We start from the raw sequence: 24812 nt of genomic DNA on the forward strand, positions 1-24812 counted from the left end.
TACATGTGTTTTCAAATTTAATTTAGCAGCAGATTTAGGGTACAATCTGAAATTGGTTTTACCTTAACTTTTGCCAAGATTTGTAAATGACACTGTCCTTTCTGAAAGCATCAGTGTTTTAAATAGCACTGTCAAGGTAGTTCTTAGCAACTTCTTCACCAGGATACTGAGGTCCGGGTGGTATCTTTCACTGGAGAAGCAGAACTGTGCTAAAGACATTTGGTAATATGCTATGGTGGCCTCCTCTGCAACAAACAGGAGAGAGTGGGATAAGATGATTGGGGCAGATGAGTCAATGAAATTTAGATGTGGGAGCAACGTAAGTGAATGACTTCGTCTGGGATAAATACCTTCTCTGCAGTCTGTTATTTTTATTTTTAATTTTTTATTAGGCCACCAGCTCTTCTAAGTGGTTTCATAGTGCTGAGCTCCCAAGCCTGCTACTGATCTCCCTTCTAGTGGAAGAGTCATGAGAACGTCTGAAACTGAGAGGATTTAAAATCCTGTGAATCTAGAAGAGGATCATAGAAAGTGGACCAAATAGAAATAAGGCTGTTCGAAGGACAGTTTGGGTATTTTTTTATTTTATTTTTTTCCCCTTCCAGTTTAGAAGAACATTGTACAGCATGACTTTACCTGAAGAAACCTGACAGGAAAGTCACAATTGTTCCAAGTAGAAGAACACTGCAGAATTTTTTATTCTCTAGTTAATCATGTATTCATATGCTCAAAAGCCCTCTTACTGTAATATATCAGTGATTTTTGTGTTGGGTTTTTGTCCTTTACAGTTTGTACAACAATGTCAGTGTGCAAAACGTGTGTTTAAATGTGAAACACTTGCATCTTAAATAATTAGCCATCTTTAAGTACTTAAAAAACATGTTAAACACTATAGAAATTTAGTATTATATTGGCCCAAGATTGGGGTCTATATTTGTGAAGAGAAAAGGGAGAAGAATGAAGATCACAGTTCAGGCTTTTTACAGCCAAAACCCATCCTCTCCACTGTTGAAAAAAGATGAGTATTTTTTGTTGTTTCTTTACTCGCATGGATAGGCATCCTGCTGTGTAAAGACATGCTCTTACTGGGTGCTTTCACTTTAACCCAGAGATGCCCAACCTTTTTGCTTAAGTTAAGCCAAAGGCATGTAACATAGACGCTGAGAGATGACTGACAGTTCAGTGGGTGAGGTGTTAGCTGACGCTACTTTTGCTGTATGTGCTAGTCACTGCAATTTGCAGTGGTAAAACTCTAATGTTTTGTGCATGAAAAAGTAATGACTAGGATTTGAATATGTAAGGTATAAATGAAAACATACAGGACAGAAAAAATAAAGCTAAAAATGTGCATTTTCAAGGCTACAAGATATTGAAGTGATACAAACAAGCAACTTGGGCAAGGAGGAACTCATCTGGTGATTATTATGCTAATATGTAGAAAATTGCTCTTCCTGTACCATGTAGATAAAGGTACAAATTTATTTTTGAAGTATGCTGAAGATAATCTTTAATGAATTTCTTCTCTAAGCATTTAGATAACTTTGCTGCAAGCTGTTCGTGCAGTATCGATTTCTGCTGCTGTCTGACTGACTGAAACAAAGCCAAGTGACCTGCCACTCTGACATCTTCCTGACATGCACAGTCTAGGGCTGTGGATGTAGGTGGTATTAAGGTCAGTCATGCAGAACAAAGCATGGCTGGGTGAGCACTGATTTTGCATGTTATTATTCTTTAACCCACTAATCTTGATTAGTGTACCACACCAAAAATATGAGTGCTTGCCTAAGTATAAAAGGAACTGGAACAGGCCCTAAAAGTACTGGGATTAATTAAATGCAAACACCATGTCCATGTAAGGTGTCTGATGACAGGTGATAACATTAAAATGCTTAGATCTCTAATACCTGGCAATTTAAAACAATTATTAGAATCATCTTAGACCTGTGTATTGGACAAGTACCTATTTATTTAGAAGTTCTTGTCAATGTGTAGGGAGAATAGTCCTGAAGTAGATGAATGTGCCACTCGGGTAGCACTCGCTGGTCAAGGTGCTTCCTTTTTAAGTATCTGCAGCATTGTTTTTAGAAAAAGAAAATGGTATCTTCATTGAAGATTTCAGCAGGGAGCAGCAATGTTAGTGAACATTTCCACATCAAGTTTTAACTACTAGCTGGCCCAAGTAAGTACAAAAACGCAACATCCCAAGGACTTTTTTGCAAGGTAGAAAGAAGTAGAAACATGCTATCAGATGTAGTTCATGCATGCTAGTGCAAATTCTGTTTTTTGTTATTTGTGGAAATGTCAATTTGGGCAATTTTGTAGGAGAAAATTGTAGGAGAAACTCTACAATGCAGTATTGCTGTGCGAGCCCCACTTGAGTGGAAAATGCTTTACATCTCAAGTATTTTGAAAGTGTTGCAATCTAATACATTTTTGCAGTCTGTGACCGTGCAGAAGATATCATCTACTAATTTCAGAAAATTGTCAACAACTATTTGCCCTGTAGGATGTGGAAGAATGCATTAATTTTGGCTGGCTTTTCCTAGTTCTTCCCTTTTACTACATATGAATTTTGAATGACAAAGGAGTTTATATGGTGTAAGGAAGAGCAAAAAAACCCCAAACCCTAAATATCCTTGGATTATGTTTTGACAGTTCTCAAAACTTTTGCTCCTGTATGTTATCATCTGCATGTCTACTCTGTGCAGGTGTACACGCCCCTTGCAGTTTTAAGAGCTGCTGGCTTACTGCTACTTCAGCTTTGTGTGACCAGTTTCCCTGGATGATGGACCCTGCTTCTCCCTTGGGTGGTTTGGAATCACCTTCAGACTGACAGGTCACCTGTCAGTGGTGCCTCTCCCAACTGCACTGCCCTCCCCTCCCTTCTCCTCCAATAATAATTGCCTTTTTCCTTCCTGGTGCTATTTGATCTCATCCAGTCTCACCTTTTCCCTGTGGAAGGCCTGAGCCTTCCAGAGGGAGGACTCTTCTGAGCCTTTTTTATTGTCTGCTAAGAGCAGACTTGTCTGCAGTACCTTCAAGCAGCCAAGGTGCTTTGGTCCAGGTAAACCACTACTTTTCTTCCCGCTCAGCCTCACTCTGTATGCTGAGGAATGTAGGGATAGAGCAGCATGAATGGTTGGAGGGGGTACTTTGTTTCTGATTTAACTTAAGTTAATAAGTCTTTAACTTAACAAATCATCTTTACATTGAGCTGGCCTTCTCAAGATTTTAGAAGACTGTGCCCAGGGATAGATGTTAGAGATGTGAGGACAAAGGAGCTGCTGATGTGTTTTGATGGTGTCTTGTTAAGTTTCAAAGTGGTACTTGAAAGCAGCGTTAAGGTAAGCATAGAGACTCTGCTTGACTTGAAGCGATCTCCTACATGCTGACAGGGTTGCCAGCAGAGGTTAATGGCATATCAGAGGAGGTCTCCGCATTGCGCTTCCCTGGATGAGGTGAGTTTGATTTGCCTACATATAGAAAGAACATTTATTTTAAGACAAAATAGCTGGAAAAGTGGACCAGCAGACCTGTTTCTGGAGGGAATGCTTGGTCAATAGGCGCAAAGCCTGGGAAAAGCGACTTAGTGGATAGGTTTTCACCAACTCTGGCAATCCCTGGAGGAAGTTCAGTGGACAGGCAGGAGGCAAAGCAGCAGGTTCCTTCCATACTCAGGCACTACTTTTCTATTTCTTTTGAGCCCTCCACCCTTTTTCAGTGAGGAGTCAATGGTCAGCCTTACTGTAGAAATAGTATGGTCAGTATGCAAAGCCAGCAAATTTGTCATCTCAAACACAGTTCTTGCACAGATTCACTAAATTGTCTTTTCATTACTGGTGAACCTGAGTGGTTCAAATCACTTGCACAAATAAACGGTAATTGTTTTCATGGAGTTTATAAAGTCTCTTTTTCTTGGTGGGGCTTTGTAGAACTTGTCTTCAAAATCCACCTCTCAAATGAATCTCAAAGTATTTACTGGAAATAGCAAATCTAAGAATCAGATGGTTAATTCTTCCTTTCCTTCACATAGCCTAGTCAGTATCAAGTTAAGCTGCACATAAAAGTGCCAGAATCAGTACCAGAAAGTATCTTGTGGCAGAAGCACAGGAAAAAATCAGGGAACTGCAATGTAATTTTTTACCTCCTTATAGATTTTCTCTAGCCTAGATTAGCTAAGTAAGATCGTAAAAAGGAATCAAGGACATAAACCCAAATACCATGAGGCTTTTCAAGTCTGGAAGAGTGAAGTGGAGAATACCTACCAGTCCTGCATGGTTGCCTGAGATGCCAGAGGCAAGAATTTTCTTAGAAGGTCTTTTGAACACAAGTCACGTAGTTGACACACTTGGCAAACGTGTGTTAGCAATGGGAATGGGATAATCATAAAAACTAGCTTTAGCTTCTAAATGGTATTTCTCTAGGTTCCTCTACGGTTCGTGAAAGAGCAGGGCTTTTCTGAAAGGCAAGTCAGAACCAGAAGCTAGTGCTTGAGCGATATCGCGGAGAGCCTGTCTCTTCCCACTGTGTGCAGGTGTGAGGAGACTTGTGCTTTTTGGCGAAACCTAGCCTTGTTGCCCCAAGATGAAGTCCTTTGGGAGCCCTGATCTGGTAGATGGACTACAGATATTCCTAATACCATATGACAGGATTTTGCCTAACACGAAGAGCAGCAGTTGCAGTCCCTCTCACTCCAATACTGCTGGGAAAGGCATTGGTATCTACATCACACTGAGAAAACCCTTCATCTGTAGAGGACAAGTGTCATGCTCTGCCCGCCAGATTTCTGTAGCTGTGATGCTCTCTGGTGACATCCTGAGAATGAAAAGTAGTGCAATTGTTCTAACTATAAATTAAATTTTTTTTCTGAGGTTACCTTCACAGTGGTGAATTAATATACTTGGTAATAAAACTCTACTTCTAATATGCAACCAAAAAATCATACTAAAACTGTATATACCCCTTCCAAAATCAAATGGGCACATCTGTAATTTGTGATTCTAAATTTCATAGGCCAATTACTCAGCGTTGGTAGAAATATTTCTTTAATCATTTATTCATTCCAAGTTATTTTGCCATTCCTTGTCCTTATTGTTCCAGACCACACAGAAAGGACAAAGTTGCAGGGTTTATTTGGTTTTCTTGATAGAGCTTTGGGATAGTTCTTTGTACACCTGAGGTTTCTAAAAAGCCACGTCAGAGTATTATCTTTCTGAAATTCTCCATGAGCAGGTATCCCCTGCTAATATGTTTTTGGTTTATGTGGATCAAAGACCTTTTCAGTGTTAAAACTACAGCAATGGACAATTCGTAGTTATCCTGATCTTAATTTTTTTAACATTGTAATGGCTATACAGATTATAAAATTCTGAAGATAAATAAAAATATTTTTATAGTAATGTGTGAGTGTTTGCTATTCAACATAGATATTGCTGCTAAATAAAGAGATTTTTTTTTAAAGCTTCCAAAATTAGACACAAGCTTGTACATCTGCAGTCACTGTGAGCTGGGCTGGAACTGACAGGTCATTTTTGTCTGGAATGAGGAAAATGAAGCCTGGAATACTCTTTCTGGTCACTGCAGTCTCTGGAGCTTTCTCTCCGGTCATTGAGGCAGGATACAACCAGTGAGCTGTCACACCATTGCCACAGTAATCTTTGCCCTCAATGTAAGCATTTCCCTTTAAACTTGCTTTGAACATGCTGCTGACAGCATACAGGACATATGCTGAGGTTGCTGGCATGTTAATTGCATTATAGTAATGCTCTGTGGCATCAGCAGGGATCAGGGCTCTGGTTGGCTCGGCACTGAACGCGAGCACGTGTGAGCCTGCCCGTCCCCAACAGCCAGCCACCCAGAGCAGATGCAGCAGTGGCCGGATCCACAGCAAGCACTCCTTGGGCCTATGCTCCTGAGACTAAGCTGTTCTGGAGAGCAAGGTGACTTTGTTTTGACTTGAAAACTAAGATGTACCGTGCAAAGCTCATTGACAAAATGCAGGCTATGCCCAACTCTTTAGCTCAGAGATAAGGAAATGCCCATACGCTAGAAGATCTTGTGCATATTGACGTACAGATGGAAACTTGCAGGTTCATGCGTTGCTTCATAATCCCTGGTTTAGTATTGCCCAAGCAAATAGCTTCTGAGCTGGAGTAAAGCTTACCTAGGCCAGCTATGCAACCATAGCATGTGTTTCATCATGTCTGCCCAGTGATGACATGGCTGGGAAGGGAAAACCACACTTGTACAACAAGGAAACAAACACAAAGCTGTGCTACCTATGCAATTTATCTCATCCATGCCTTGGGGGTGAGTAACTATTATTCATGGATTGCTTTATTCTTTTTTCATAGCTAGGGATAGGCTGAAGAGTAAAATTTGGGCTGTGGTGTCCAATTTCCCTGACAGTTTTTGAAGACAATTTTTCACAGGAGGTAGGTAATCTTGTCTAGAAGAAGCTTATCACTTGGAGAAGGTACTGTATATAAAAAAATATGTCTGTGTACTAGAAGGAAAGCAAGGTCCTCCCTTTTACACAGTAAAGCAAAGTATAGCACTATCAGATCGGGTTCCTTCCAAGTAAAACATATGGGCAGTATAATGAGTGAAGGTCTAGGGAAAAAGTTACACCTCCTATGCAACCTGATCAGCGATATGTTGCAGACAAGGAGGTGGTGCTCTGCCCTGCCCAAGCAGCAGGTATTGTGAGTCTGAAAGGCAAAATATGGCTTGGCTTGCATGCAGAGGGTAATGCTATGGCTATGTGAGCCTCAGACACTGCTGGCCACATCTTCCCAGCTCTCATGTCAGATGAAGCATCACTGCACAATGCACACTTGCCTGGAGGAGTAGAATGAAGGTCTCTGCGCACTCTTTTGCCTTGGTCCTTTTCTTTGTGCTTGGTAATGAGGGCCTATAATATCCTCCTCTTGCATGAGGTGCAAGGGCTTGACTACCTCAGGAAAACATTCACTCTGGCAGGCCCACGCTGCCAAGGTGGTGGTTGCTCCTAACTGTGGCTACGTGCTTTCCGTGCAGTTAATTGCCACGGAAGAATTTACACTTCTCATTGTAAATTCGATTCTTCTTCTCTTCAACAATGTGTAGTCTAACATGGAAACAAGCAAAACTTCAGAGAACTTCAGATGTCTGTGCTGAAACAGTAATATGTGGCATAGCAATTCAACGGTGCCCATATAGATATATGTATTCACTGCTTCCCCTTGGGCATATCTAGAGAAAAGAGGAGGCTACACACACAAAACATCTCTGACTGTGACGCCAGTCTCAAACCAGGCAGGAACTGGCATTTACAGAGACAGATCCCTGTGGCCCAAGCGTCTCTGGATATCTGACTGTTTTATTTTGGCTCCCAAAGTAAGAGCCATTATGACCAATACATACACTGTACCATTATAATTAAAAATAATGTCTATTTTGTAGCCCAGTCCACTTGTACCTTACCCAGTAGAATACGTCTCTGGTCTCTCTAGTTACTCTATTTGCTATGTGAGATACCACAAATTTCAGCTCTATCCAGTTTCAAAGAAGTTTTGAGATGTGGCATTGACAGTATCACAGCCAGTAATCTGTATGGCCAGATTAATTTGCAAAACATTAGATTTTTGTAAAAATTGAGAGAGATTTTTCACTGTATCCTAACAGTCTGCATTTCAGAAAAGAGTGATAAGATTCTCTTTTTTTCTTTACATCTTCTATGAACTTACATGTCTAGACCTGAAAAATTTGTAAGGAGAATAAATCAAACCAAGTGACTTGTGGGAGGATTCAAAAAAGTAACACATCCTGCGCAGGTACGTAGCTGGATCTCCATGGACTTCAGATCCAGGAATACTGTCTCACCACTAGATGGAAATAGTGAATTTTACATCTCCTGCATTATCAGCACTTACATGCTGATGTATAGCTATTGTCATGTATAAATGAATGCTATTTACATATCGTAAGCCATCTGCAGGCAGCACTACAGAAATGTGGATCCAAAATTCTTTGCTAGCGTACATGAAGCAAAGCCAAGATTTCTATTTCTAGAAATTGTCCCTGTTTTATGAGACTGAAGACTTCCTCGTTTCTGAAGGATGGTTCTGTTCTATCTCTAATCTGATTGCTTTTCTATTATCCTTTCTGTAAGCAAGCAGAAAAGAACTACATGATGGACAGCATTTTGGTTCCGCTACCATGAGTTAGGTAGTAAACATCAACCTAATCTGAAATTTTCTATGAAGTCTCTTGTGCAAGACCAGAAAAAAAAAAAAAGAAAAAAAAAAAAAAAAGTGGAAGGAAGCTGAAAGTCTTGTGTTTCAATGTACATACTTGATGACAAAAAAAGCAACGTGACTTGCTGCTTTATGAGCAGACGCTATAGTGGTGTTTGCATATTAAAAGCAAGCATGTAGTCAGAGAAGTGAAAGGTAATTAAAGGCAGCTCAGTAGGGAAGGATAGTTAAACAGAAGGATTTTAAAAAAATCTCAGTTGAAAAATGCACTGATTACTTAGTGTATGACAAATCTGACCTTTTCTAGAAAGTACTGAACCTTCAAACTGATTCAGTTTAGCTCTAAGTTGTATCACTGCAGAGCATAAAGGGAAACGTCCGCCTTGCACCAACAACGTTTGGATTCACAGCACCTTCTCATGTTGTGAAATGCTGGAACCAGCTCAGAGACCTTGCTGTTGTCTTTGGTTTTGACACCTCGGTCTCAAACTCCTCCACAAAAGTACTAGCAGACAAACATAGCCATGGCTGCTCCATCAAAAAACTCCAGGCACTAGGCATATCTTTAGAATTTTATTTTTCTGGTCAGGAGAAAGTAGCTATGGAGAAAGAGCTATGGGTCTCATCCAGTCTGATAGAAGGCCAAAAGAAGCAGAGATCGGCATAACCCTGATGGTGGAAACAGATTTTGGGGATACTTTGGAATCGGGATTTTTGTTGTAACTTAGAAATAACAGCTTTCTCACAGGATACGACAGTAAATCCCTCTGCTCACCCGACAGGATGTGACAGAAGATTGACCCAAACCCCAAGGGGTCTGGTAACAGTGTATATTTTATGGGGGTACTTCTGCGCCGTCAGTACGGTAGTGACAGCTGCTGTGTTTTCTTTTAAAAAGCAGGAATTAGGATATCGCAGTTCAATACAGGCTAAAACCAAAGTACCAAATCTGCATTTTTCTAGTGCTAAAGCATGAGGTTGCATCCAGGCTTTGATTTTTCCTGTGTAGCGCAAGTACCTGCGTTAGCTCTGTATTTTGATGGACCTTGTTTGATAGCTGATCGCTGTGTGTATGTAATGGCTGCTCCTGGGCTGCAGCATGCTGTAGTTCAGTACGATGGGATGTACCGGTGGGGCTTGGGGGGATGCCGAGAAAGCCTACGATCGAACCCAATAAACTTCTTTGGGATGCTGACTCCTTAGTGCTCTGTCTCTGTGCCATATGATACCCTGTGCTTTTTTGTTCCTGAATTACCTGTAAAAAGCGTGTGTAGTAAATGGTGTAATTTAGGATTAGTGTGCCAGAAGAAAAATTTCCCTGGAGCTCAAATCCTGGAGACTGGGTTGGACCCCACGGGTGCTAGAGCACAGCACACTGGACTCCTTGGCTGAGGTAGGTGTCGGGGTGGTGTTCCTGCCTGAAGAAGCATTAAGGCCATGACATCCCTGGGTGGGATGCTACGGCGGTGTCCCACCATTTCTGGCGCAGCTTGCAGTCCAGAGGAGCTGCAGGCCTGGGGGGCAGACAGGGTGTGTGTGTGCGCAGGTGTGTGGGGGTGTGTGTGTGTGCGGGTGTGTGTGTGTGCGCGGGTGTGCGTGTGCAGGGGTGTGTGTGCGCGGATGTGTGTGCACAGGTTTGTGTGTGCGTGTGTGTGTGCATGTGTGCGCATGTGTGTGTGCGGGTGTGTGTGCGCGGGTGTGTGCGCGCAGGTATGTGTGTGCGGGGGTGCGTGTGCGGGGGGTGTGTGCATGTGTGTGTGCATGTGTGTGTGCTGGGGGGTGTGCGTGTGTACGGGGGTGTGTGCACACGCCAGTGTGTATGTGCGTGTGTGTGTGTGCGGGTGTGCGTGTGCGGGTGGGTGGGTGTGCGGGTGTGTGTGTGTGCGCCAGTGTGTGTATGCGGGTGCGTGTGCGTGATCGTGTGCGGGTGGGTGCGTGTGCGGGTGTGCACGGGTGTGTGCGTGTGCGGGTGTGTGTGTGCGGGTGCGGGCGGAGGGCAGGCAGCGGCCCGGCGTGCCCGCTCTTGCCGCCGCCGCCGCGGGCGGGACTCGCCGGGCGGGGGCTCGGCGGGGAAGGGGCCGGGGCGCGGCGGCCGCCCCATTGGCTCTCCCCGGCGGCACATGTGGCCGGCCCCGCTATAAAGGCGGCCGCGGCCCCGCTGCAGCCCGTCCTCCTGCCTCCGCGCTTCCCCAGGGACACCACCAGCCCCAGCGCCGCCGCCATGGCCATCGACGCGTTTTTAGGCAAATGGTGCCTCATCTCCAGCGAGGGCTTCGAGGAGTATATGAAGGAGCTGGGTAAGGAGCCGGCGACTCCCCGCCCCGGGAGGGAGGGATGCCGCCCCGGGGACGTGTCGCCGCCGCCGGCCGGCGAGGCTCTGTCCAAGGTGCGCGGCGGGCGCGGCACCGGGACCGGTGCGACGTCCCGGGGCCGGGCCCGAGGGCGCGGGCGGCCCGGCCGTGAGCTGCGGCGGGGCGGTGGCCGGGGGGGTGATGCCGGGATGCGGCACCGGGGTCTCCGCGCCCTCCCGGTGCCTGGGGGAGCGCCGGCCGGGAGCAGCCCCTTCCTCCCGGGGTAGCTGCCGCCTCCGTCTCCGCGTCCTAAAGATGTCGGCAAGCCTTTTTGCACCGTAATGGCTGGGAGGCAGGTGCCGGTGCCAGCAGACGCGTTCCCGCCGCCCCGTGCTGCGCCTTCCCTGCTGCCCAGCCGCCCCCTCCTGCCGGCAGCGCCCCGGATTATCCACCGGTGCCAGCAGCCCGGCTGCCATTAGGCCAGCTCGCTCCTCCCTCCCCGGTTAATGCCCCGGGGCGGGCAGCCGGGGCGGTGGGACCCGAGCGATGCCCCGGGCGGGGGGCAGGGGGGCGGCTCCGCGCTGCCCTCGGCGGGGAGCGGGGTGGCGGGCAGGGCAGCGCTGCTGCCAGGGCAGGGCCGGGCTCCCACCGCCCGGGGTGGCCACACACAGCCCTGCCGAGCCTGGGCTGCCTTCCCATGAAGTCACCTTGGGTGTCTCCGCATGAGAAAGCCAAACTGGATCAACTGCCTGTGGGTACCCGGCAGCTGACTGCATTGCCGGGGGCAGTTTGCAGTCTTCTGTGGGTAGCGGCCTTAACGGTGGGGGTGGGGTGCGGGGGTGGTCGTCCCGACTTGTTATCCTCACTTCCAAGTTGCCCTACATTTTGTAACACAAAGTTACCGAAGCAAGAACGGACCTAACACCAGGAGCCTCCTCTGCAAGTTCAGATTCACCACTTCCTGTGAGCATCCTGGCCAACAGGTGATGGGCACCTTGCAGTGTCTGCATAGCCTGGGAGCTGTTGTTTTCTGCAATTTATTCACTGTTGCAAGCTAAGATATTTTCTCAAGAGGCAGAAGATGTGGCCTTGAATGTCTTTGGAGGGAGGAGAGGAAGGAATTTAGGTCTTGCGCTCTTCATGTAAAATGCAGAAGGCATCGCTGCATTTACGCTCTGCAGACAGCGGCAGCTAATTGTATTTTGTGGGAAGCCTTTCAATATGTGATAGCTGTGGTGTGAGAAAGCCTTCTGGACTGAGCCCTTTGGGAGACTTTGGAGGAAATTCAAGAATTTTAAGCTCAGCTCAGTTCAGCCATGGATTAGGATGCTGTGGAGCTCATGTCTAACTGCCAGGGCTAGGAATGTGCCAAGTTGCAACTTCAAAGTAGAAATTAACTGCTGCAATGGCAGAGCACCTCCCATGTGTGGGCAGCGACTGAGTGTTGTTTGTTTGTTTTTACATTGCAGTCTTAAACCAGTCACTTTTCCTTTTTACAATTACAATTTAGCCAATTAAATTACTCCAAGTCACACTTTAAGAGCCAGTTCTTTATTGGATTTCACCCTCGCTGACTACTTAGGAAACTCTCTACCTTTGATCCTATTGACGCACCATAAATGAGATTCTGCAGATTCCACTCAGCTTGTATAAAAGAACATTCAAGGATAAAGAAGTTTGGATTTCACTCCTTGCCCTACCAAAAACATACATGGCTCATCTCTGTTTAGCTGGATCCCAAGGTGTAGCTGATCAGATAACTCACTGGCTGCTCTGGACTGGATGGCAGCAGAGGGGTGGTGGTGGTGGTGGGGTGTCACTGGCAATAATTTCTAGTTCTGGTCAGAAAAGCCAGACTGAGGAGGAATGGTTTTTGCTCTGCAGGCTCAAGCTTAAGGCTCAAGTCCTGGAATCTCAGTTGAGTCTGGAGAAGCAGTGGCTGGGAAGTATTTTGTTATTTCCACCTCCGAAGGAAACTGTAATCTTTGCTTTGTGGACTCAGCCCTCACCTAAGCATCCTGTACACTCTGGGGGAATGCTGTGCTGTTATGTGACAACATTTTCTAACTACATCAGCGTAGAATCCAGACACTCATGGACTTGGTGGCCCTTTCTGCTCCATTTGATTCTTATCAATTTTTGGTTCAAATCTGCACTTCCCAGTTTGATGGATTCACATTTGTTGCCTGACTACCCTCTTACTTGTTTTTTCATCCATCAGATAAAGACTCAAGCAAACCCCTCCAACAGTGCACACAGGGGCTGAGGCAGGGTCAGTCTTTTTGCTGAAGAATTTTGAGGGCTGCCGTCTCCAGATGATGAATTTTCAGTCATTTGTAAAGCTTATTTTTCTCATGGTCCTTTTTTTTTGGGGTGTGTGTGCATGAGCACTATATTGCTTTTCTAATTCTCAAGTCCATACTTTGGGTAGACTTTGTGATTGTATACAGAGTGATGGAAGAGAATTTCTTGAGTAAGTTAAAATAAATATGCAGGTGGATTAATCTGTCAAAAATCATCTGTAGAATTTTTAAAGTGTTCAAACTTGAAGGAAATAATTTTATGTTAGTCTAAACGTTCATGTTTGTTTCCCTGTCTATTGTTTATTTCTGTTTGTAATCCAGTGTAGTTTTGGGACACCTGCAAGTCCTCTAGAGGGCAAAATAGATTTAACTTTAGCTCTTTGAGGAAGCAAAAGAATAATCCTGTGAATAAGCTTTTTTCCTTCCTCATCAGTGTATAATTTAAAACATCCTCTTTCTTTGTGGCTCTTGAGCTTTGATTCTCAAGTGTACTTAAGTGTCTAATTAAATGGGAATTAAGTATTTGAATTCTTGTGTGGCCCTAAGTCTTAGGATTTAACTGACTTTGTGATACTCTGTGCCTCTCACCTTGCAGGTGTGGGTATGGCCATGAGAAAAATGGGAAGCATGGCCAAACCAGATGTTTACATTATTAAGGATGGGGACACAATCACCGTAAAAACAGAAAGCACCTTCAAAACTTCACAGTTCAGCTTCAAGCTTGGTGAGAAATTTGAGGAAAATACATTAGATGGCAGGAAAACTCAGGTCAGTACACTAGATTTTATTGCAAAACGAAAATTCTTTGTTTGTTTCACAGATAGAGATGCTATTTAAAAATCAGTTTTGACATCCACACTAACAATGCTTTTTTGGATGAGCAGTTGTCTCTGAGAGTCTCATTGAAATAAATTCCTCTTTCTTTTTTTTTTTTTTTTTTTTGTGGATTAAGCAACTTCCAAAGAAGGAAAATGCTGAAGCCAATAATGTCTTGTGTATTTTGTTGTTTTCCATTTGTAGCAGAAGCATTGTGTTAGTAAAACTAACAGACCTCTAAATCCCTGTTAAAGCCAAATGCCACTTCATTTGAAGCCTGTGGAAAAAATCCCATTGATGTTTAATCAGAGCCAATGCAGCCTTTGGGTTAACCTTTCCGCTGAGTCTCGTATTTGCATAACGAGAGAGTGGTTCAGTGTGCAGTGGGATAACTGACACACAGGCATACATGTGAATCACAGTCTCTAATCTCCAGTTTTAGAAGGCAAACAGCCTCTCCCTGCACCAAATAGGGAGAATATTAATCCAAAAGGAGGTTAAACACAAAGAAGCCCTCAAATAAGATTCTCTCTCATCCCTGTGTGAGTGCTGAGTACCACCCCCCTCCCTCCAGCCCCACACTGGCAATTCAACTATTATTGCAAGATCAGATAAATGTTACACAAAAGCCCAAGTACAAAAAGATGAACAGAGAACATCGTCTGCTCCTGTTAATTGAAATTGTGCATGCTGTCAAAGGTCTGTCTGATGCAGGAATGTGTCAGAGCAGTGAGTGAACAAGCAGTGAGCTGCTGGAAGAAGAGGATCAATAAAACATTTAATATAATTTCCTGATATCAATTACAAAATTACTATTGGGTGAACTGGGGTAGGAACTTTTCCTTTGGAATAAGGTGTTGGAAAGCCTTGGTCTCCATCAAATGTCATGTGTAAAGTATTGATGTCTGGGTTCTTCTTTCAGACCCTTGTAAGCTTAAAAGATGATGGGTCACTGATTCAGGAGCAGGAATGGGATGGCAAGAAGACCATAATAACACGAAAGCTAGTGGATGGACAATTGGTGGTGGTGAGTTCAGTCCTGCTTTCTGACCCCTGAGCTCTGCTGGCCAGTAGCCTGAAAAGTAACTCTAGAAGATCTTTTTCCTTATGGCAAATGAATAAATCCATCTCTTTATCTTCTAGGAATGTGACATGAATGGTGTCAAGTGTGTTAGAGTCTACCAGAAAGCATGAGGACCTCTTCATGTTCAGTAGCAACTTGCTACAAACAACTCAGTTCAGTGGACAGAGCTCCTTTACACTCCGTATTTTCCTTTTCCCTGTTTTCTAGTATTTTAATGGACTGAGTAGCTGAGTGCAATCCTTTTTAAAAGTTGTGATGTAACTATTATGTAACTATTCTGAACTTATGAAGCTATTAAATAAAATTGTCAAATATATGAAGTGGAAATGTTGTTACTACAGTGGAATTTTAAAGTGAGGTTTTATAAAAAATCAGTTTGGCTTTAGGCCCTACTACAAACTGCCTTCAGTTCAAGGTAGTGCAACATATGGCAACAAACAGTTAATAGCAAGCTGAATTTTGACCAGCATCCTCAATTGCTGAGATAGTAAAAGCTGCAACTGAGAAAAGCATGAAGAGTTTGGGCTCTAGAGTTGTTTCTAACTTGCACGTTACAAAGTAAATAGAACTGGGTGGGTATAAGTAAGACAGAAGCTTTGGTGTTTGAGGGATGTATTTTCAGGGGTTAGTTTGTTTTTTTCATGTCTCAAACTCACAAATTTCTTGTCAGAAAAAATACATGCTGGTGAGCCAATGAATGTGATAAATTTAAGCAAACACATCCATGCTTTACTGAAAGGAAGCCTTATTTTGAGAAGACCGTTTTCCTAGGAAAAGTCATATTTCCTCTCTAGTAACATTCTAAAAATTCTTAATCAAAATCTACTGAAATACTGCCTAAAACTTAAAGCCTCATTTTATTTTATTTTATTTTTAAACCGGCTTGAAACACCTGGCAATGGAGTTTATATGCTTTAAAATACTGTAATAAATAATCAGAAATGTCAGTGTCTTGAGTATTACTTTTACACTGATTGGGAAACAGAGCCTATGTTGCTACTATTCTTCCAAAGAGATGTCAGATTAGGCAAAATTAAAAGGTTTAGGTGAGTTTCTGCCCCACCAGACACACGTCCTAAAAATGAAACTGTTTGGTGACAGGTGATGGGGAGATTTCTATCAGATTCAGAAGCCTGGCGAATCATGTAATTGCACATTTCCAGTTTGCAGCATCAGCCGTTGCAGAATCCATTGCTGCTTCAACCTTATCAACATTATAGCTGCTCAGTGCACAGATCATATTCCTGAGCTTACACTAAGAGCAGAAAAGTCTTCTGTTATGTTCTGTCGTGGTTAACCCCCACCAGCAACTAAGTACCAGGTGGCTGCTCACTCACTCCCTGTCCCGCCCTTAGTGGGATGGGGAGGAGAATCCGAAAGAAGGTAAAATGTGTGGGTTGAGATAAGAACAGTTTGATAATTGAAGTAAAATAAAATGTAAGAACAATGGTAATGAAAAGGGAGACAAGAAAAAGAGAGAAATACACCACCCCCACCGCCCAAAGAAAACCCAAAAAATCCCAACAAGTGATGCACAACACAATCGCTCACCACCTGCTGACCGATGCCCAGCCAGTCCCCCAGCAGTTATCAGCCCCTCCTGGCCAGCTCCCCCCAGTTTATATACTGAGCATGATGTTCCATGGGATGGAATATCCCTTGGGCTAGTTCAGTTCAGCTGTCCTGGCTCTACACCTCCTCACTGGCAGAGCATGAGAAACAGAAAAGTCCTTGATTGAGAGTAAGCACTACTTAGCAACAGCTAAAACATCAGCGTGTTATCAACATTATTCTCATTCTAAATCCAAAGCACAGCACCGTACCAACTAATAGGAAGAAAAATAACTATCCCAGCCAAAACCAGGACATGTTCATCCTATAAACCATGGAAAATTACTTTTCTCATAATTTTGGGCCATTTATCCTTTTCATTGTTTCCTGACTATTTATGAATCATTCTCCTTTACCTACGTAATCTGAAAGAATTTATAGCTGGAGCATTTCTTGCAAAAATTTTATCATGATCTGTATAAAAGTAAATATTTTTCCTGGTGCCCTGGTGTCCCCTTTTTGAGCTGGCCAGTCTTCATATCACCTTCGTTCAGCATTTTTCCTGACTTTAATGTGAACCCTTAAGATCTAGGCTGTATTTTTATGTGGGACATTAGAAACAGATTTTTTGTTATTAGGGGAAGGAATCTCCAATAGAAACGAAAAGCAAATTGATCTGATAAAGAACCTGATAAGTTTATGATCAGAAATACACTAAATAGCAGGAGAATGGGTGCAGCAATTCATGGCATAATATGAAAATACTGCCTCCCTTCCAAAAGAAACAACATTACTGCTTTAAGGGGAACATTATGCCTTTTTTTGGGTCACTGATCTATCACTTACTGCTGCTTGTTTACTCTTCTGATACTGGGTAGTGTTAATTGTTTATCTTTCATTTGAAAATGTCTTTTATAGGACATCCGTTTTGATTACAATGAGATCACTTCTTGTAAAACAAAAGGCAGAAGAGTATCTTTTTAAAGCAATTTCCTTTGGAAACAAGGCCTATAAAGTCAGTGTTTGTGTGCGTGTGCTCCCTGATTTCAGCCACATGTGAAGTAGAGGCTCCAGGTTGCAAAGATAATTATTCTTCCGCAAATGTCATGAAAATAGGCAGCTTGATGAAGGAGATAGACCATTAAAGCCTTGATGGAAAGACAGCACATGGAAGTGACATTTTGTTTGACATTACATGGAAGAAAAACATTATAAGCCCTCTTGGCACACGTAAGAAGTTATCTTAAACACAAAAGTTGGCCAATGGTAAGATGTAGATCAACAGGAAACTGGAATTCTTCAGAGCTAATTCTCCAGAACTACTTGGGCTCGCATATTTATTTGCTTTATTTTGATGTTAACTTCAGCCTGTGTTGCTGGTAACTTCAATGTAAGTGTGCCGTGACTCAGGGCTACCATATATACAACATGTTTGTGTTAGATTAGACCACATACTTAAAATGACAATTGTTTCATAGTACTGCAAGCCAAGATTTATAATACTCAAGACCTGAAATTAGAATTAATTTCCAAATTCCTTCTCTTTGTTGTTATACAAACTGAAAGTTTTACTCTTCATGAAGTGTGTATACACAATGTTGTCATCAGTTTAAAATAACCAGTTGTCCTGAGACTTGAATAGCTCTCTGTAGTTCACTGTATCACATAAGACGGTAAAAAATAAGACTTTTGAGAACAACTGAAAGAGAAAAAAAATGATGCATTAACCACCCAGGACTGCTTTATAATGCTACAGAATTATGAAATAAGGAGGCAGGTTTTGTTGTGACATTTTGGTGCATGCTTTTGAAAATGTTTTGGAGGGTTAAAGAAACACGTTCAGCAAACTGAAGCTGCAAGTTAAACTTGCTCAAAGTAAAACATATCCACTCCAACATATGTTCATTTAAAGTCATGAGCAGTGTCCAGTTTATATCTTTATATCTCACTGTCTTCTCAAATTGGTGTAGTTCTCCTGTTTCCATAGAAGTGGGTTTGGGGGTTTTGTTTGGTTGTTTTTTGGAGTTCTTTGGGGTGTTTTTTCGCTGGGGGGTGTGGGGGGCGTCTTGGTGGTGAACTCAGGTAAAGGAGTAGAAAATGAAGTTGTTTAGCAATTTAAATCTGATATTTTACCACATTAGGGAAATCTCTTGTCTGAGCTTTCCAGGAACACTATGAAATGGCACTGTGCTTTGGGGAGAGCTTACTGGCTTCATACAATGCTCAGACTATCAAAGATTTTCCTGTTATGGTTTGGTTATATGATTTATTTCAAAATTGTTATCCTACTCTGCCTGCAATCTCTGCAATTAATACAGGTCTTTCCTTTTCCTCTCCCCTCCCTACCTCACACATGCACTTCAGATCAAAGTTTTTAAAAAAACAAAGTAAACGATGGGAAAGCTCTCAGCTTTCTGAGGTTATGATTCCACTGTTAGCTGTCAGCTGTCCGAAAAAAAGGCAGTGACTATTTCCTCAAGCTTGGAGGTCAAGCGTAGGAAGGTAGTTTTGCTCTGCCAATGGCTTCTTGAGCAATATTAACTGTGAGACTCAAACATCCAAAATAGTCACTCTATTTTTTTTCTCAGGTTAGAACCTAAAAATCTAGTATTGTTGATTCTATTGAGTATAAACAATAAACAACCTCTTCTATATAATACTTCGAATGTATCCTGTTGTTCATAAAGCACTCCATTAAATGTAACTCTTACTGAAGTCAGATGTTGAAAATAAATGCCCTGTAAATATTTTTCAGGGCCCCAAGGGGCCTTGACCACAGGACATCCCCTGGCCCCTGCCCATGAGTCCAGGAGCCCCATTTCAGCTCAGCCTGGGTGCCAGCCCATGTTTGAACTAGCTGTCAGCAGGTCAGTCTCCATCTCAGATACCTGCAGATTTTGCACAAAAATTTCCTGCATAAAATTCAGTTCTATGAAGGAACTGCCTTATAAAGGGCTTGTATTCTACTTAAAATTGTTTTACAAAAATAAAAGCAGTAATGCAGGCCAACTCCAATCAAACCTTTTGTTGGTGACTCCCTCCATGCCTAAGTATGTATAACACAACAAATGGATTAGAAACCCTTTGCACTATGTTGATTATTTGTGCTTGTAGAGGAAAAAAAATTCCATGCAGTGTGATAGTGTGTGGGAGCAAGTTAATATATATTAATTATTTTTGATGCCTCATTTCAGTCCCATTGTTCAGCCCTGGGAGGACTTAGTACTATTTTCATAGGTTTTGGAGGCAATCCAGCATCTGTGTAAACACACTTTGTCCCATGGTTCTTCTAGCTTTGGCTTTTCAGCCATTGTACATCAAATTAAGATTTTGTTGACACTTCCCAGAATGGTTTTATTTCATACTATTATTTCAGAGGAAAAGGAAACACTATTAGAGACCCTGCTCCCAAGAGCGAATTTGGCTTTCTTTCCAGCAAAAATGTTTCCAAACTCAATTCCCTCTACCAGGTGGTCTTAATTGTATTCTGGAGATATTTACAGGTGAAGTCCATTATAGTTTCAGAAGAAATGTAAAGTTTCAGCAGTAAGTGCAATCTACAATCAGTTTCAGATATCATCCTGCAAAAATCTACTGAATCCAAAATATTATTCTTGAAACGTTAAAATAAATAACACATCTATCATTAATCATGGATTTATGCGCTGAAATTAAACACCAGAAGACAAATATCCCACTCTGAGGACGATGCATACTACTTATCTAATACTGGACATTTGCTTTTACACATATAGCATCTGGTTCCTTCAGAAATTCCTGCTTGAAATCAGTGAGACCACCTTCAGAAAAGGCATTAGCTAAGGATGCAGCTCAGCTCATTGCGCAGTGCAAGTGTCCAATAGAAAATCAAGGGACTGAGTAAATTTTCAGGCTGGGCTGGTGGTGCATTCTGCCACACACTCCAGGGGCGTTCTCGCTTTGTGGCTTGATGTCTTCTGGGCCATGTGATATAGTCCTGTATGGTGAACAGCAAGTATGAAATCATAGAGTAGCCTGCATCTCTTGCCCTCCACAGCAACCTTGAATTGAGACCAGGGAGTCCATGACAGGGAGTTTCTGTAAACAGTACAAGGGTTTTTTGGTTACATGGAAAGTTGAGCTGAAGGCAACTCATACTGACTCCTTGCTCTAGAAATTATGATTAGGCCTTGTTATGGCTTTGCAATTTAATTCTATAAGTAGCCCAGTGAAGCAGATGAGTAGGAATTACTCCTTTTTTTTTATTGCAGAGTGTAGTTAAGGCAAAATAGCATTAATACTTTTCCTTTCCAAAATGTGTAAAGCAGTAAGTGACAGTAAATGATTCTGGGATTTGCTCTGAGTGCTTTCTGTTGGCTCATGTCCACTCATTCTCCTAAACCACCTTGCTTTGTACAGATTTAATTGCATATAAATAAAGTTCGGAATGTAAGATGTTTCTATCCTTTCACATTTATATTTTTTCTCTTGGTGAGAATCTGAATGAATATGCAAGCAGCACATCTTTAGTGGTGGTATTGTTTGAATAACCATATTCTTTTTGCACATTTCATGGAATATGGTCGTTCTGTTTAACCAGCTTAACTGATAGCTGCTTTTCTGAAACTGTGACAGAAGAAAGGAAGCCAGCTGTTTAAAACAGAAATCACAGATGCCTCAGCGCCTTAATATCCTCAGTCCTCTTTCCCCTTGTCATTTACACAAGACAATTTGTCCTTACCTGAGCCTACATATTATCCCTCTGGATGTTCATTTTCTTCATGAAGATTTTTTTTTTCCTATTATGTTTAAGAATATCAGGTCTCTTGGATTCAGATTTTGAGCATCCAGCTGGTGTGATTACCAGAATAGGGATTAAGAAAGATAAGAATAAATATAGCTGCATCTTGTCTGGTCTCTCTCCCACACCCCATCCCCTCTTTTTTTCTTCTCTTTTTCACTCTTTGTTTTTCAGCACCAAGAGAATGAAGAAAACTAAGTGCACAGCTTTTTCCTCTACCTCCATGCAATGTTATCCATATCAGTCACCTTGAAATTCTGATTTTAAAGTAGTACATATCTCAGCAATACTAGCCCCAGATTTAACTTGCTCCACATTCTTATGCTTGTGCTGAAATCATTTTAAGCACAGTTTTCTCCAGTATTTAATCAGTATAGTCCTGACCTAGGAAAGTAGATAGATATGTGCTTTCCCAAAAAGCAATTCTCTGTTTTGTGTGGGTTTTTTTAAGTTTTTTAAACTTATTTTTTAAAATAGTGGCAGTGTTATTATTTTCTGAACATGATTTATGACAAGCAAATTAAGTCAACAATTTATTTGAAAAGATCTGGTTCCATTATTAATCTGTCAGCTAGAGCTCTACAGACCTGGAAAGTGTTTGATCATATCTAGGTGGAACTGGAACTCAAGTTTCAAGCTGGAACCTGAAAATATGTAGCTCACTTTTTGCTGGGTCTGTCTATTTTAATTTACAGGTTTCTGAGATTTTCCCGCATAATTTATATCTTTTCCCATTAAGTTACTCATGTCTGTCATACATACATTGCTCTGAGAAGTTGCTCAATGATATTCTTCCCTTGTGGTCAATGTTCAAGACACAGTCTACAGAAGTTTCTCAGCTTATTTTTCCTCATTGGGTCTGTAGAAGAGGGGGAAGTAACTATTCAGTTTAAATATACTTTGATATAATATGTCCAAAATAGTAAGTAGGAAGAAAGGTCTCTCCAGAGACTGTTCTCGGTTAAGCAAAACACACATCTGAAACATTACCTATGCTTGGAAAATAAAGTGTACCAAACACTTTTGAATATTTAAAAAATTTTAGATATAGCTCTGCAAACTCAGGTCATCAGCCATAGCTCTAATTCATGTAGATGATGACTTATTTGGGACTGGCTGGACATGCCCATGTGAGTAAAAGCACAGTTTGTGTGAGAGGCTGTCCAGACATCTACTGGAATTTCCCTTTTTCCCAGCTGATAATATTTTTGTCAGTTGTGCCTTCGTTCCACTGTGAACAATTATTTTACTAAAGATAAAATCCAATATTTTGTTCCATTGAGTGAGATTTCTCTGATCCTGTGGTATTCATAGCTTTAAATTTCAGGAGACACTTGGCACTTTTCCATAATTTCTTCTATAGCTTTTACTAAAGAGCTGCTTTTGGGGCTGAAGCATACTGAGCTGGATTCCCGCTATGATCAAGAGCTAAGCATGTTTATTGTAGAAGCACTGATGGTATCTTATGAAGTGACAGCCTTCTGTATCAACGTAAAGCCTTGCCTTACTTCAGTAAGATCGGACTAATCTTTACTAACTGAAAGCTAATATTCAAGATCAAAAATGAATGATTAATTTCAAGACACATTACTGTCTTTTTAAAATAAGGTTATAAGATTTTCCTCGATGTTTGTAATACTTATGATGATAATGGAGTTCATTGGGAAAACAATTTGAACAGCAAGGAAGGTTTGATAGATTCATATATTCACTTATTTATCCTGATCCATTGACAAAGCTAATAGGTACAACAGAAATGAGAGATTGCTGTTGCTGGTGTGGTTTTATTATGCTTTCACTGTCTTATTCTTGAATAAAACCTAAGAGTAATGTGTGGTTTTGAATAAAGAATGAAATATATTGTATTCTCTTGGTGTTATTCTTATTTAATTACATTATCACAGAAAAAAACATTTCCCTTACATGGTTTATTGGTCTTGAATAGTATCAACATCCTTTAGTAGGAAGAATATTCTGTTGTGTCTTACAATAGCATTTCACTGTTAACTTCAGTAATGTGATGATGACTTATAATCACGAATATAAGCATTTAGGATCCAATGTAATCTTTTTTAGTTTAATGCTTATTGGAACATCTTTTAAAGAAAACACTAATAAAACACATTGTACAATACTTTCAATTATGACTGTACAGTTGTTTCATATTTTTGAAAAGAAGGCTGCAATTAATTTTTGACTACCCGATAGAATGGCATGTTGTCTTTCAAGCCTTTAAATTAATTTCATGCAATACAATGCCAGCTACTTACTAAGTGGAGCAACTTTCTTTGCATATTAAGTTGTATTAGTAATGTCAGAGAGAAAAAGAAAAATTGGATGCTGTTTTATTACTGAGTTCAAATCCAGAAAAGCCAGATTAATGTTTTCCATAGCTCTCACATTACCAGAAAAATTATCAATTATTTTATACAAGATAACTCTCATGACTTCACCTGTTGTTTTTGAAAGATGATCTTGGATGTAATATGATGTAATTTTGGATGTCTTTTGAGAATAATAGGTTACATGAATAAAAGCATGATTTTATTAACACAATTGCTCTTAATGCTCAAGCCAAGAAGAATCAGTGCAAGTTTCCTCATGTGATTTGCATTTAATAGGTGCATTTCACAGACACACTTTTTCTAGGTCAGAGCAGCATAACCTCTATTTTTATGTTTGCAATTCTACCAAATAAAACTGTGCTCCAGGAGTTCGGATGTACCTTAGAAGTTATTGGCTCCTCTAATGACTGGTGTCTGATTTGGTGAGCCAAATAGTACTCCTTCAGATACAGACTCCAAAATACTCAAAGCCCCCTGGAAGTAAAAGAACCCATATACTGTTCAAAGCCTTTACTTCTGAAAAAAAAAAACAATTGTAAAGAACTGGTAAGCAACCACGACATAGTTTTCTGTCCTCTTTATCCTTTGGTGAGGCTGGGTCTAGCCTTTCACGTAGTAAAAGGCCTTTTCAAAAGGAAAGTTTGAACATATTACTGATTTTGCTCATGTTTTTATTACGAGGTTTAGAAGGCTTTTGCTTATTTCCCTTCTATGACAAGATGAATTTTGTGGAATTCATTCAACTTTCCTTTTTTATGAGTCCTTTAGCAGTTTATATTCCCACTTAAGTAAAAGGGGAATTTCTACAGCGTTCTTTATGGGTATTTACTGTCCTAGTTCTGTGTACTAGATTTATTCTAGATATTGAAACAGAAGTTAAAAGATTAATGGACTCAAGATGCTGAGCTCCAGCATAACAGTGCAAATAAAGTTTGATTCTACTCAAGATAAATATAAAATTTAACTCTTTTCTGGGATGATCCTGAACTAACCAGTTCCCTAGTTTCTTGTCTGCTTTGCAATAGCTGTTTCTTACTTTCTTTCTCATTCTCCCCTTTCCCTTTCCCTTTCCCTTTCCCTTTCCCTTTCCCTTTCCCTTTCCCTTTCCCTTTCCCTTTCCCTTTCCCTTTCCCTTTCCCTTTCCCTTTCCCTTATCCTTCCCTTTTTTCTTCTTTTTCTTTTCTTTTTCTTTTTCTCTTTCTTTTTCTTTTTTCCTTTTATTTTTTCTTCCTCTTTCTTTATCTCTTCTTTCTCCTTTCTCTTTCCCTTTCCTTTCTTCTTTTTCTCTTTCTTTCTTTCTTTCTTTCTTTCTTTCTTTCTTTCTTTCTTTCTTTCTTTCTTTTTTTTCTTTCTTTCTTTCTTTTTCTTTCTCTTTCTTTCTTTCTTTCTTTCTTTCTTTCTTTCT

General features: G+C 41.3%; 1 protein-coding gene across 1 annotated transcript; it reads left to right on the top strand.

Moving 5' to 3' along the window:
• Positions 1 to 10236: 10236 nt before the first annotated feature.
• LOC121085571 (fatty acid-binding protein 5) lies at positions 10237 to 15678 on the top strand. Its single transcript, XM_040588370.1, has 4 exons — positions 10237 to 10534; positions 13427 to 13599; positions 14570 to 14674; positions 14791 to 15678. Exons 1-4 carry the CDS (start codon positions 10459 to 10461, stop codon positions 14839 to 14841), a joined length of 405 nt encoding a protein of 134 aa, XP_040444304.1. The 5' UTR covers positions 10237 to 10458; the 3' UTR covers positions 14842 to 15678.
• The last annotated feature ends 9134 nt before the right edge of the window (positions 15679 to 24812 follow it).

The sequence above is a fragment of the Falco naumanni genome, chromosome 3 (assembly GCF_017639655.2).
Source record: "Falco naumanni isolate bFalNau1 chromosome 3, bFalNau1.pat, whole genome shotgun sequence".
NCBI classification, from domain to species: domain Eukaryota; kingdom Metazoa; phylum Chordata; class Aves; order Falconiformes; family Falconidae; genus Falco; species Falco naumanni.